We start from the raw sequence: 14,472 nt of genomic DNA on the forward strand, positions 1-14,472 counted from the left end.
ATAACTCTTGTATAATAATTGTTAAGACAGAAAATGTTCATCAATCGTCACCAAATATTTTTAATAAATAATAAAACTTTATAATGCAACTGTTGAAGATCGATCGAACCCAACAAAGGAAACCAGAACAATACAACTTCAAAACTCGAAAAAAATTAAAATAAAAAATCAGGAAACAAGACGATGATGAACAAACAAGAGAAACTTTAAACATTAAGAAAAAAGTTAAAATAATTTACCTAATGTTACTTTAGAGAGATGATAACACCGAGAGAATATTGTAAAAAATTTGAGTCTGAGTAGGATTACATATATTTATAACAATAGCATAGTTGTAGTATGAATGTATGATTAATTAGATTTAATTTATTTTGTTTTTTTTTAATGTAATAATATATCTCTACCTCCGAATTTCTTGCTACTAACGTTAATAACTGTGTAATGAATGAAGCCCCCTGATATTTAGAAAGTAAGATTATAATCCCTATTTTATCGGAGCTAAGCAAATCTGATTGGAGTCGAATAGTAATACAATTTGATTTACACTAAGATATACAAGTTCTTTTAAATTTTGTTTTGTTTTGTTTTGAGAAAGGTTCTTTTAAATTTTGTTTAAATAATAAATACAACATATATTAAATTGTTAAATTTAGGGGTCGGCATTTCTATTTTTTTTTTTGAAAAAAATAAAACTATTCAATTTCAAATTTTAGTTTTTGATTTAATATGAAATACTTCCGATTCAGTTTGGTTTGAGAACTCAAACATTTTCTAGTTCTGTTGTGCACATATAGAGTCAGGTTCTTGTGAAGTCAGGTCTTCCCGTGCGGTTAGTGCGGCATACACCATTAGGTATGCATAAATGCACCACACAGTGTTCGTAAATACACTATATGTGTAGTGTATTTTTTTGTGTGTGGTGCATTTTTTGGCATTTCATTCTGGTGTATTTTCGAACACTGTATGATGCATTTATGCATACCTAATGGTGTATGCCGCACTGACCGCACGGAAAGACCTGACCTCACATGAACATATATATATATATATATATATATATATATATATATATATATATATATATATATATATATATATATATATATATATATATATATATATATATTGTTTCAAAACGTTAAAATTCAAAAAGTTGTTCAAAGCAATTTTTTTTTATTAGTTTTTGGATAAAGTTATTTTGCATGTAATCAGTTAACCGCTAACAACTAATTTATCAAATATATTTCTACAATCAGCTAGTCAAACTCACTAACTTAATCAGTTAACTACTATTTACCAAACATCCCATTATTATCATGTCTTTGCAACTTCAGTCTTTATTGAATTGTTTCAAGATTCGCACTTAGTTGTCTCTAAGTAACAACGTTAGGTAAATGTAATTACCTTAATTAGTTTAAGTGTTTTCTTGTATGCTCAGTTGCATAATTTCCAATTTTAATTCATTTATTTTATGTGTTGTGATTGTCATTCAAAATGTTAATATAATATATTGTGTTTTGACGATTTTTATTTTTTGGTTGAATTAATGGAAGTGTAAACGATGGTGAAGACGGTGTTGAAGTTGTTTTTCGATGGAGACTATATATATTCAGCTTCCTGAGAATTATAGTGGTTTAGACTTATTGGCTGAACTGTGTACACTGAATCCTGAAAAACTTGAACAATGTAGCAAAAAATCCAAAATCGACTTTCCATACCCACCACCAAACAACTAAGTGGTGATGTCAAGTTTCTGAACGATGATGAGGAGAGACTACTTTCTTCTCACGATGGCACGAATGTGGGATCTTTGAATAATGTAATGATTATTATTGAGCCATCTTATCGCTAGAAACAAGTCGAGTGAGCTTTCTAATGTGAGAAATGAGAAAGCCAAATGGCAGCAGTAGCATTTCCTACGTTATAACCAAAACCTGGAATGGAATCAAATTAAAGAAAGAAACCAACTTAAAGAAGGGATGATGATCGTTCAAGTCTGGGCTATAAGGCTATTATTCAAGTTGGCGAAAAATTGTGGTTGGCTCTTGTCAAGGCTGCCTGATTAGACTACTATTAATTAATCAAACAATTACATTTGTTGTTTAACGAAGTTAAACAATTAATTAATAGTAGTTAAACAAGTTAGCTAATAACTCAGTGAAAGATTGACGTAAAAAAACTTGAGAGTAAAGTTGAATTATATAAATTTATGATAACAGTTTAGACGTTTAGTTTTGTAATTTTGTTAGATCTAGGATTTCTACCATTAATTAACTATAAAATTTATAATTACAGTTATTAGTTTCCTAATTTAATTTTGTTATACCTAGGAAAAGAAAAGTTTATTTCAATTCTATGATTTATACTCAGACAAGTATATATTATTGTAAATGAGTTAATTTCATTTTTTATCCTAGATTTATAGGTGACAATTCACTTTTAGTCCTTTTTTATTAGAACATCTTCATTTGGTCCTAGTATTATTGTGTCATAACCTTTTTTTAGTCCCTCATCATCAAAATCGTTGAAATATCGTAAAATATAAGGACATTTCAATCTTTTTTATACAAAGTAGGTTGAACTGTTATATTTTTTATGTTTATTTTTTTTGAAAACATCCATAATTGAAGATCGAAATGTCATTGTATAAAATCCTAATCATATGAGAACCACTCCCTATATGAGAACTTGTGGACAAATTCAAACCGTTGATCTGCAAGATTTGATGGATGAGAACTCAAGTAAAAAATGAATAGGGTTATTTTCATAAATATTACAATTTTTAAAATGAGCTGGTCATTTTCATAAATATTACAAAGTTTTGTTTATTTTCAATCTTTACATTTACTAGATAAATGGTTTGAATTTAGTAATCAAGAAGTTTAAACATTATATACATTTATTTATTTACAACAATAAACTTTTTTGCCCACAGGTCATCTGTGAAGATGTCCCGCAAGCCTGGTAAACAAACCGGAATAGGTATCACAGGTGACCCGGCCATGGATCGCCGGCACTCCCAGGTAGTTCCTCAAATTCGTTGTTCTTTCAATGCCCAGACGCCTTGCTATATTCTCTGCAAAACCCGGCTCAGTGTTCTTAGAGAAATAAACCTGGGACTTGCCTAGGCTAATCTTCTGACCCAATGCCGTACAGAATCTATCCGGACAATCTTTCACTACCTCAACCTGTGACATTGTAGCTTCCGTGAATAGCACCATGTCATCTGCAAAACAAAGGTGGGTTAGAGTAAGCCCATTGGTTGCTAAAGTAATACCTTTCCAAACCTGTTTATCGACTTCCGAATTATATACATTTATTTACTAGTGGCATTGCCTATTTGCCCACAGGTCATCTGTGAAGATTACTTGTGTTTTTTTTTTTTTTTTGCCCTCTAAATGTCTAGATACAATAAAATATCAAGACATTTGGCAATATACTCTCCCAATGTGCAATATAATTGCGGTCTTACGTGTTTTTTTTTTTCTATACAAAGTGATATGTGTTACACTAATAAGACATAAGCGGATAAAATTATTCTAAAAAATCAAGAATGTGTGTAGTATATTACTATTTTTTTTTTTACAACACCAATAAATAATTAAACAAGCAGTAAAGGTTAAGATATATATTTAAAAGAAAAATTATGAAGGAAACACCAGTTTAAATTATTTATTTACAAGTTCAAAAAAAGTTGATTGTTGTAAATAAATAAATGTATATAATGTTTAGACTTCTTGATTTACTACATCAACCTATTTCCAAACACCCGCCACACCTGAACCTTACTCTATATATATATATATATATATATATATATATATATATATATATATATATAATTGATGAAAATGCTCTAAGTATTTATCGTTAATTCATTCAATATTATGGATGTACTTGTTGTGATTGTATTATACTATCAATACATCTAAGTATTTCTCATCCTACCGTGTAGTTAGTTCTTAGGTGATAGATTGTGGACAAGAATACATGATCAAGCTTTAGTCTAGTGTAAGAACTACACACAATGTAGTTAACTCCTTGTAGCCACTTAATTTACCGCTAAATCGCTGTGATGTATCCCTCCGCTATCCTGTTGTGAGGCCCTTTCGGACAAGGAAATTTTGCCTTTGTGGGCAAGTTATTTCCTCCTACTTTTTGCCCTTCATTTGTTTTTGCATTGACATTCATGAATCAGTGCATTTCCACAAGTAAATTTTGCTACAAATAGGCGTTCTAATAGTTTTACATTGTCGGTAAAGCTTACGCCCAGCATTTATACAAAGGGAGAACAAAGAGGAGAGAACCCTCAGGCACTGAGTGACAAGGAAATTATGGAGGACAACTTATATTTGCGCACTTTACTGGAGCCTTGGGGCTGAAACACGACCTCTGTGCTAGATCGAACACAAACTTCGTTCCACTCAGAACCTGAAGCTCCTTCACCGTGATAATCTCGAGGGCTGTAAAGAACTTGAAGTTTTGAATGAGCTGCATCTCGAGTAGAAGAAGTTTTGTGAGAACACGGCAAAAGGCATAATTGCAAAAGATAGCAGAAACACAAATAGGAAATATCAGCCCGCCAGAAATGACGTGTGAAAGATCCAAAACATTCAAGAAAAATAACGCTAGAGGAGGTGCACCACAAGATAAGCTCTTTGGGCATATGCCTCGAAGACGTTATACTGAAATAAGTTGCACAATATAAAAATATAGACATTGATTATCATTTATCATCCATACTCAAGATAATAATCTGCATTTTATGTATTTATTTGTTTTGTGTTGGTAGAGATTTTGCATTCAAGGGCACCAAAGGGCAACTACCAAAAACTTACATCAAGATATAAAGCAAAGCAACAAAAGCTTAACCAGATCACTATACAAGTTTGAGTGAAGTCAACTGAAGAAACAGAAACCATTGACTAAGTTAAAAATCTGCTCTTATCGGCATACTTTTTCCATTCCACCTAAAGACACTGCTAATAACACAATGATAGGAGAAGGGAAAAGGTAAATCTCAGATCATTATTTGAACTCTTCTTGACTGGAAAAGAGCAAGCCTATACGACATGCTAGAAGATTGCAATTAAAATACTCAGATTTGGACATATAAACACTCCAGATACCTAGTCCAAATGGCAACATCTTCAAGAAAGAATACTATCAGTGACATACAACAAGAAGCCAAAGATGATGAAAACTTACCTAAACCAAACATGCTTGTCTTTTGGGTAGTCAGCCCACTAACTTTTGATCTCTTGATATTTCTTAATTCCAAAATATCATCCTTATCTCCTTTGAATTCCAGAAACTCTCCTAGGACAGATTTATTACTTTTAAGCTTCAATCTGCACAGATCAAATGGAAAACTTTCACCAACAAATATTCATAATAATAAACTGAGTTCTGTTAAATGCATTACTGATGAACAAATAGTATGAAGAACGAAGTCCCAATCACTAGCAAAAATGTAAAACAAGAGTCAAAGATATTAAAAAGAATAAGAAAATAAGGTATTTATCCTCAGGGACCCCTTACTACTGCCACAATTTTAACACAAGCTTTGTTTCCTTTCCTGTGCCTTATATTTCCAGGAAACACAATGACAGAATTATCCTCAAGACTTGCTACTAAAAACTCCGACTGGAGTTCTTTGTTAACCCCAAGTCCCCAACCCTGTCCCGGCACATATCTGGTGTGCCAGCATCTTGTTCTCCATCACCTTCTTTGGTTTAGTTTCCCTTCTTCTTCTTCTAATTTTTTGAGCTATCTTTATTAATGCACACAATCATGACATTATGATGTCAACTTATTTCTTATCTTCACCACTTACCACTAAAAATATCCTAAGCCTGCAGTTACCAAAAAACACTTCAACTTGCTCAAAGAGTATAAGGGAAAATTCCAAGACATCAACTGTTAAGTTCCTCTTTTTCTTTCATGTGCGTTGTTTGGGGTTGGGGTGGAGGGTGTACTGTTTTTAGTTTGCTAGCAGACTGGAGGTTGGCAAATACATCATCATAAGAAATGAAATGGACAACTCCATCCAGTTACATAATACATAAAGGAAGAGGGGATCCAGTTACAGAAAGCATCAAGGATGAAGAATAATAAAAGATGTAACTGAACAAACATCAAACAACCGACCTGTCCCACATTGGAGCTGTGCTGAGAATGGAATTAAGGCTCTCATGTATTGATTCCTGCATTTCCTTCTTTCCACCATGAAATGCACCTTTCATCCAACCAGAAAGCAAGCTATTTTTTTCAGGCTTTAGCTGTATCCACTGGTCATAAGTTATCACCTCAGGAGGAAAAGAGTCAGCATGAATGGTTCTGTGAAAAGGGAAGCAAGCTGAGAAACAATATCTAGTGAAGACAGCAGGAGCATAAAGCTGAGATTTCATTAAAATTTGCAACATAATACCGCAAGGATGTAGGTATATTACCATGCATAGAAAAGCAAAGCGCAAAACTACCTAGTACAACTTACTATCTCAAGTTGGAGACACTAGTTTAAACATTTCAAATGATCTTTCATGAGTATGTAAGCATACTCCTAGTCACCCTGGAAACCTAAAACCACTGCAATTCATGCAACACACTTATCCACCAATGAAGCAAATAGAATAGAACTTATTACTAGTCATCATCAATTGGAGTGGAGACAACTTTCCTAGATGCAATAGTCATCCATTGTCTAAACTAGGAAGGTTCACAACAAGAAAACATGCTTGGCCCATTGACAAAATCCAAGCCAACTATCACCGGCACATATTAACAACACCCCATGAATTATATAGGAACTCTAAATTAAGTCACCTTATGTGTACCAGAACATCTGAATGCATACCGAAAATTGGGATTTGGACATATGACCTTGCACGACAAATATCCTTCTGGAAGAGCTACTCCCCTTCGCTCGAGATATGATTCTAGGACGGGAACTAGTTCTTTTGTTTCAGCTACCTGAAATTCAAAAACATGATATAGTGACATGAAGACTGAGAGAAGCCCCAAAGCAATGGGGAGAGAAGAGTCCCACTAAAATTCTAGGAAAATATGCACTTATATATTCCAAAAATGAGCTTCCGAGAAACACTGGATGCAGGATCTTGTGGCCTTGTAGGGGATAAAGTAGGTCAGTAGCAAAGTACTTTGAAAGCAAGAAGGAACTAATTCTGTAGAGATGATTCAGGAAACAGACCATAAGCATAAAGAAGCATGGCAAATGAATGAAATGATCATTAACTTCATCAGGTTATGGCATCATCCAGATATCAAATGATGTTGAATTTAATAGCACTGAGATGATAACCAGAAATGATTTGCAACTTACAGGATCTGGAAGACGCTCTGTCTTGTCCTTATCTCCACCAATGCAATCCCAATTTCCATCTTTATCAACAGATACAAATCCCGATACATTCTTCACAGATATTACAGCAGCTTCTCTGGAAATTATGCAAACATTTCAGCAGAAAATAGAAGGAACCCAAAAGCAAATAATAAAACATGTATTTAATAAAGTCATAAACTATTTATGTTTGCAATTTTTTAATGGCAAACCTTTATTAACAATCACATAATCTCTGAAGTAAATTTACTACCAGCTAGGCAAGTGTAACAGAGCATGTAAAATAGAGAGTTTAACTAGAAAATGAGGAAAAATAGAAAAAGCACCGTTGAGTGACGAGAACAATATCAATATTCTGGGGAGATCCGGAATCGGCGTCTGGAATTCGGAGGCCAACATAAGCCTTACCACCGTAAAGCTGTTCCAACCTAGAATCAAGCGGAACTCACTAGTCACTACTCACTACCAAAATTTTTAACCAGTCAAGCAGTAGTGAATGGATGAGCAAAGTGACCGATTGCCGGAAAAGAGAGAGAAATTACCGTTTGGCCACGGAGAAAATGGCGTTGGCAGGGTAGGTCCCCACATCGAGATCGTCGCCGTTGGAGAAGAAGCGACGGAGCAATTGGAAGATGATGATTCCGATGATCAGCTCAAACCACATAATTTCTCACTGTTGTTGCTCCCGCCGTCGGCGATCGATGATCCTTTTAACAAGGATGAACTCTTCCGTAGCTTGGTTTGCCGGTTTCGAACTATGAAGTGTGATCCTTATCATCCCAATTATTAAGGAAAGCACAGTATTTTGTTTGTTTGTGTTTTGGGGTTTTGGATGGCCTACTGCCTAGCTTTTAGTTTAAGATAAAAAGTCATTGAATTTAAATAATCTTAAATAAGCCTCTGAACTAACTGAACACGACAATTTTTTTTTTAAACCAGTTTTAACATGTTTAACTTCAGATTTTTACTGATTGAATTGTTAAATGTTTTTTTTTATTTACTTTTTTTACTTATTATTATTATTATCATTGTAATTATAATCAAAAGAGAAAATGATCAAATAGACCTCTAAACTTTATCCTAAAAGTCAATTAGGCTCTTAAACTTTGCAAAATTACAATTAAACATTCAAACATGTCAAATTAGGTCAATGATGCCCAAAACCCAATAAATAACCTGTTATTACAGGTCATGTCAATTCCGGCGACAAAATCCGGTCGTCCGGTAGTCTTCCACCGGAGAAGACGACCAGATCTGGTCGTTCTTCTCTATTGGAGAAGGCGGCCGTCCGGTCGTCTTCTCCAGTGAAGACGACCGGACGGCAGGATTTTGTCGCCGGGCGCCGGAATTGAAATGACTTGTAATAATATGTCATTTACTGGTTTTTGGGTTTCATTGATTCAATTTGACATGTTTGAGGATTTAATTGTACTTTTGTAAAGTTTAGGGACCTAATTGACCTTTGAAGTAAAGTTTAGGGGCTTGTTTGACTATTTTCTCTATTCAAAATAGTTTTGTCCTGTCGGGATCTGGTTTATTTATTTATTATTTTTTTAAATAAATAAATAAATTAGATCTCAACACCACAAAATTATTTTGATTATAATTACTTTAAAATATATTACTATCTAGGTGGATTATAATAATAGTAAATAAATGAATAAAATAAAATATTTGACAATTCGATCTTCAAAAACCTTTAGTTAACCTGTTAAAAATTTTAATTATAATTTTTTTCGAATTCAATGACTTATTTAGGATTATTTGAGTTCGATAGCTTAATTGCTATTTCTCAAATAGTTTAGTGGTTTATTTGTAATTTATCTCTTTAGTTTATTATTATTTTCCCCATTTATTAGCTTAATTACTTAATTACCTTTGTAATATAATTCCAATTCAGCAGTGCACAAATTAAGCAGAGAACCGGTCATAGTAACGCTGTACATTACCTGCATTTAAGATACTACTTATATTTTTCGCGCTAAGCAGTTTATGAGAAATAAAATGAAAATAGAAACTGATGGAAACAGAGAGAAGACGGTGCGATTCATGGCTGATTAAAAAAAAAAAACAACAACATTTTATAGTAAAATTCAAAGAACACTCAACATAAAATATTGTTAATTAGTGATAATCATGATATGGTTTGCTACATGTTATATCCATATCCTACAATGTTTACTATAAGATTCTCACCCTCCACTGTAGATTGGTTTAGATTATACAGATATTCCTCTATTCAGGTAACTTGATAAGAGCTAACCACAATGTCAATTCTTAGGCCTGGTTAGTAAATGGTTGTTAGCTGGTAGCTTATTGGGTTAATTAGAATGTATAATTAGTTGATAATATTAGCCTAGACTTTGTTTAGTAAATGGTTGTTAGCTGATAGCTTATTGTGTTAATTAGAGGGTATAACTAGTTGATAACATTAGTTGATTGTAAAAAGGTATTTGTAAATTAGCTGTTTGATATAGTTTATTTTCTCAAAAAAGCTAATTGAAAAAGTTGTTTTGAGCAGTTTTTTGAATTTTAGCATTTTGGAGTTACAAAAAGCTGATTAACCAAATACTTATATTGATTTTTTAACCAAGTCAAACAATTAATAGTAGTCAAATAAATTAAAATTGGCTGATAAGCTAACTATTTTACCAAATAGGGTCATCCATGAACTGCTACTCCAAAATAGTTGCCAACAGAAATGGTTCTTTGGGATCAAAAGTCTGCCAATTGGTTTTGCAAAATAAAAAATTGTGACCATATCAAACAGCATCACTATAACAGAAGTAATAGGCCATATCAAATCCATATTAAGCAGATGTAAGAAGTATTACATTTCTTTAGTTTCAAGCATTTAGACACTGATACAAAAAGGTTAAATAACCACAATGACTGTCATAGTGAGAAACAGGCTGTCAAAAAGGAGACAGAGGGGAAGAAGAAGAAAAACAAAACCAACTAAAGATGATGATACACAACTTCTTTTCATATTTAACGCCTATTAGGAAACAAAAAGGAATTAAGCAGCAAAAATCATCAAGCAAACGGTTTCGGTCCCAATATCTGATCTAAATATATCTCTACAGGTCAGGTATAAACCGGTAGATGAGTGGGTGTTTTGTTTTACTTCTGGCTGACAGCGCCTTTCTTCTTAAGTAGGCTTCCGAATTTACTTAGCAGAGGCTTCTTCTTCTTCAGGCTTTGTGGCTTTACAGGAGAGGTGTTTCCATTCTCGTGCTTTTCTATTGAAGATACCCCGTTTGGCTGCTCATAGTTCTCATGGACTTCTTCCTTTGCCTCGGCCTCTCTTTCTGGAGACGAGTCTTTCTCCACAAACTTAAACTCAGCTTCTACAGAATCATTAGCTTGCTTCTCTTCGATCTTGCTTTCTTCTTTTTCTTCGTTCTTGCTTTCTTCATCTTTGGCTTCAATAGCATTCTCTTTGGGATTATCACTCGAGTCGTTGTTATTCACTTCTTTAAATTCTTCCATTATTGAGGGCTGATAAGGCGGGAGTTCCATCTTAGGATTTTCATCTTTGACACCATTTTGTTCAGGGGATTTCGGGAGGGGGAGCATATCAGAATCTTTTTCATTGTCTGTAAGCCCTCCGTTTTCTTCAGCTTGCTTTTTGGCCAAAGCTTCTTCGAGCATCTTGGACAATTCCTCGATCTTCTTCAATGCTGAGGCCTCTCTACTTCGGAGTTCCTCGTTCTCCTGAAGAAAGTTTTGCAGTTCGTTTTCTTTGTCCATTAGAGACTCTTTCAGCTTCATGCTCTCGGCCTTTGCCTCGCCCAGAACCTCCTTTAGATAAACGACCTCGGAGTCTGTTTCTTTCAGGGAATTTTGCAAACGAGCTTCGGCTTCCCTTGCATTGGAAGCATCTTCTTGTGCCTCTTTTAACGAGTTTACGAGCCTATTGATTTCTTTCTCCATTGATGAATTTGCTTCCTCGGTTTTCACAACACAGTTCATCAAATCACGCTCCTTTTCCTCCTGCTCGGCCTTCAACGTCTCGTAATCTTGCTTAGACTGCTCGACGGAGTTAGTAAGAAGATCAATTTCTTGCTTTGCTTCACCAAGCATGTTCTCGTGCCTCTCGTTTGTGGTTTTTAGTACCTGCTTCAGATCTTCTATCTGTGTTTCATAATTCCCGGTTTCAGCTTGGCTAGACAACAGCTTCTCTTTGGCTTCTCTTGCTTCTGAAGAAACTTCGTGCAAAGCTGAGGTCAAACTTTCCATCGCTTTCTTGTTTTTTTCTTCTTCCTCCCTCGAACTTTTCAATTCATCAAGAAGTTTGTTCTTCTCTTCAAGCAGTTGTTCTACACTGTTAGCTGCGAGTTTTTCATTATTTAAAGCCTGGATTTTATCCTCTTTTACGGTTTCCAGCTCAGAGCTAAGGGATTCGACTTTCTCAGCCATTTTTGAAGCCTCTTCCCGGGCCATCTTAAGATGGCATTCTGATTCCTCAAGTTCTCCTTTTTGCCTGTCAACCGAGAACTCCAGTAAGCCCAGCTTCTCTTTGAGAGATGCAATCTCGGTTTCTGCATCGTGCAGCAAATCGTTTCTGCCTTCCAGTTCTTTCATGGCGGATTCCAGAGATTCGGATGCAGACCTCTCAGTTCTTTGTGCTTCTGAAGTCTGAAACTCTAAATCCTCGACTCTTTTCTTCCATTCCTGGACGAGATTATGTGCATAAGATGCAGCCATTTCTGCAGCCTCCAAATCGACTTTACATTGTTCTAAGACAGCCTCTTTTTCCATCATTTTCACTTCATAACTTCTTGCCATCTCGAGTTCTTTCCTCAGAGTCTCTATCTCGAGATTCAGCTCCTCCACTAGCTGATTCTTCTCAGTGGACTCGCTCTCTACCCGGGAATCGAGCATGGACTTAACTCGGATGAGTTCGGAAGAAAGAATCTCGACTTTCCCAGCATGAATTTCAGCAATCTTAGTGGCATCATCAGCGTGGGCGAGCGCCTGGTTCTTAGCGTCACAAGTCATGGCAAGCTCTTGCTTCACCCGTTGCAGCTCCTGAGTGGCCGAGAGAAGAGAAGCCACGTCCAAAGCGTGTTGGCTCCTCACCGCCTCGATCTCTTTCTGCCATTCCTCTTCCTTCTTCTGAGCCGCTTCGATCCCAGCTTGCTCTATCTCAACAGTGCGAAACTTCTCAATCTCGGAGTCATCTTCAGCCCGCTTTTGAGCTATCAATGCCTCTCTGAGCTTCTCGTTCGCTTCCTCAGCCAACTTCTTCGCTTCCTTCAAATCATCGAGAGCCCGAGTTTTCTCCTTCTCAACCGAAGCCAACTTCTCCTTCGCCTTCTTAAGATCTTCCTGAGCAAGATTCAGTTCTGTCTGTAACTCCGATGGCTTCAACACACGAGCCGGCTTTTTCTGAGAGAAACCAAAACCCAACCGCAGTTCAGATCAACATATAACTTCCACAAAAAGTCTCATCAAGTCATAAATGCAATAGCAACCAGAAATCATAATTTTTTTTGAGTACTACTGACTCTGTTACAATGCAGTATCTGTTCATAACTACTTTCTCAGCCTACTGAAGCACAGTGGAGGCTCGAATCCACAACCTCCTATATGGAAGAACAACTTGGTGCCACTAGACCAGAAGGTCATTGGCTTCACTAGTAGATAATGCAAATTATTGGTTTTGAGATTAATGTTAAATTATAGTTTGAACACCAAAATCCAAAAAACACATGAACCCTTTGCAGGGAATCTGGGATCACAACCATATATTAGTTGCAGCGTGGCACCCCGGAGCCAAAAAAACACCAAGAAAAGAGACAAAAAACATGGGAAGTATTTAAATATATCCATGAAAATGCAGTGGAATAAACAACACTTATTAGTTGGATTCACTGCACTAACATCAGGTGGAGTGCCAAGCTTAGTGGACCTTCCCACAGAAGGCTTTGGAGCTGCAGATCTTGGAGACTGATCGACCGAAGAGCGCAAGTTCTGCGAAGGCGAATCGCCATCAAATTTAGTTGCTCCTCTGCTCACTTTACTAGTAGCCCTAGGAGTTGCAGGTGATGTTTTGCTCTTAGGGGTTTCTGGCAGTGTAGATCTGGTGCAAGTTCAAACAAAAACCATAATCAGAAAACAACCAAACCCCATTCATTACTATCCTGCTGCAATGATCCACCCTAAACATAGAAATGCAAACAAACAATCTTCTATCTCATCCAAAGATGGAAGCTTTTTACTCAAATTCAGCCTCCCAAGCATAATTCTTGGCCCTTAATTACAGCAAACATCATTAAAAGAAAGACCAAGAAAATTGGGGCAAATGGGAGTGAAAAGCATCAGATCCAAAACAACAACTCCAGCTCCCAACAAAACACAACCCAGTATGCATATGCTCATAATGTGTAACAAAAACAAGAAAGATAAGCAGGGCAAAGTAAATAACATGCAAACCAGATCTGAAAAATCAGAAAAAAGAAAGAAAAAGTAAAGTTACATACTTGGATTTGGTGGACATGGTGCCTGGTGGGGAAGCAGATAGTTGCTTATTAGCAGTAGATGAGAGAGGAAAGAGGAAATGGGGTGTTTTATGCTAAAATCTCAAGCATTGTCAGGCTGCCATTGTTGTGAAACAGAAAGGAAATCTCTCAGAACACACAGTTTCATCAGATTGCTGTGTGATATATAGGTGTATGGATATGTATGTGTTGGTGGGGGGTGAATGTCAGCTGCTGTATAAAGGTTGTAGTACAAGAAATAGAATTGGTATAGTAGCAGAAGTATCTACAAAGAGCAGATGCAGAGAATTGATGGGGAAGAAGAATTTACAGAGAAAATCATTTGAAGTGGGGATCCTGCAGCTTCAGTCTTCTCTCTCTCTCTCTCCCTTTCTCTCTCTCAACCAGCAACAGAATAGGCGGCAGTAAAATAGAACCCAACACAAATTGTATAAAATGGATGTCTTCTTTTTCTTGATTATTACACACCCACTTAATATATATTATCATAAACCCCAATCTTAATATCAATGTCTAAATAAACTGGACAAAACAATTAAAAACCCAATCTTTGACACACATGCAAAAATCTATCATTTCCTCAACTGTTACCTTACAACTGCATTA

At 35.7% G+C, this 14,472-nt stretch overlaps 2 protein-coding genes across 2 annotated transcripts; both read right to left on the reverse strand.

The window, feature by feature from the left end:
• Positions 1 to 4,168: 4,168 nt before the first annotated feature.
• On the reverse strand, positions 4,169 to 8,140 carry LOC109189113. Its single transcript, XM_019339855.1, has 7 exons — positions 7,903 to 8,140; positions 7,687 to 7,788; positions 7,343 to 7,457; positions 6,857 to 6,972; positions 6,151 to 6,339; positions 5,209 to 5,351; positions 4,169 to 4,491 (listed from the first exon to the last, which is right to left on the reverse strand). Exons 1-7 carry the CDS (start codon positions 8,022 to 8,024, stop codon positions 4,310 to 4,312), a joined length of 969 nt encoding a protein of 322 aa, XP_019195400.1. The 5' UTR covers positions 8,025 to 8,140; the 3' UTR covers positions 4,169 to 4,309.
• Positions 8,141 to 10,150: 2,010 nt separating this feature from the next.
• On the reverse strand, positions 10,151 to 14,337 carry LOC109189112 (WEB family protein At5g16730, chloroplastic-like). Its single transcript, XM_019339854.1, has 3 exons — positions 13,849 to 14,337; positions 13,250 to 13,448; positions 10,151 to 12,754 (listed from the first exon to the last, which is right to left on the reverse strand). Exons 1-3 carry the CDS (start codon positions 13,863 to 13,865, stop codon positions 10,484 to 10,486), a joined length of 2,487 nt encoding a protein of 828 aa, XP_019195399.1. The 5' UTR covers positions 13,866 to 14,337; the 3' UTR covers positions 10,151 to 10,483.
• Between the last annotated feature and the right edge of the window lie 135 nt (positions 14,338 to 14,472).

This window comes from Ipomoea nil, unplaced genomic scaffold, assembly GCF_001879475.1.
Source record: "Ipomoea nil cultivar Tokyo-kokei standard unplaced genomic scaffold, Asagao_1.1 scaffold1509, whole genome shotgun sequence".
In the NCBI taxonomy this organism is placed as follows: domain Eukaryota; kingdom Viridiplantae; phylum Streptophyta; class Magnoliopsida; order Solanales; family Convolvulaceae; genus Ipomoea; species Ipomoea nil.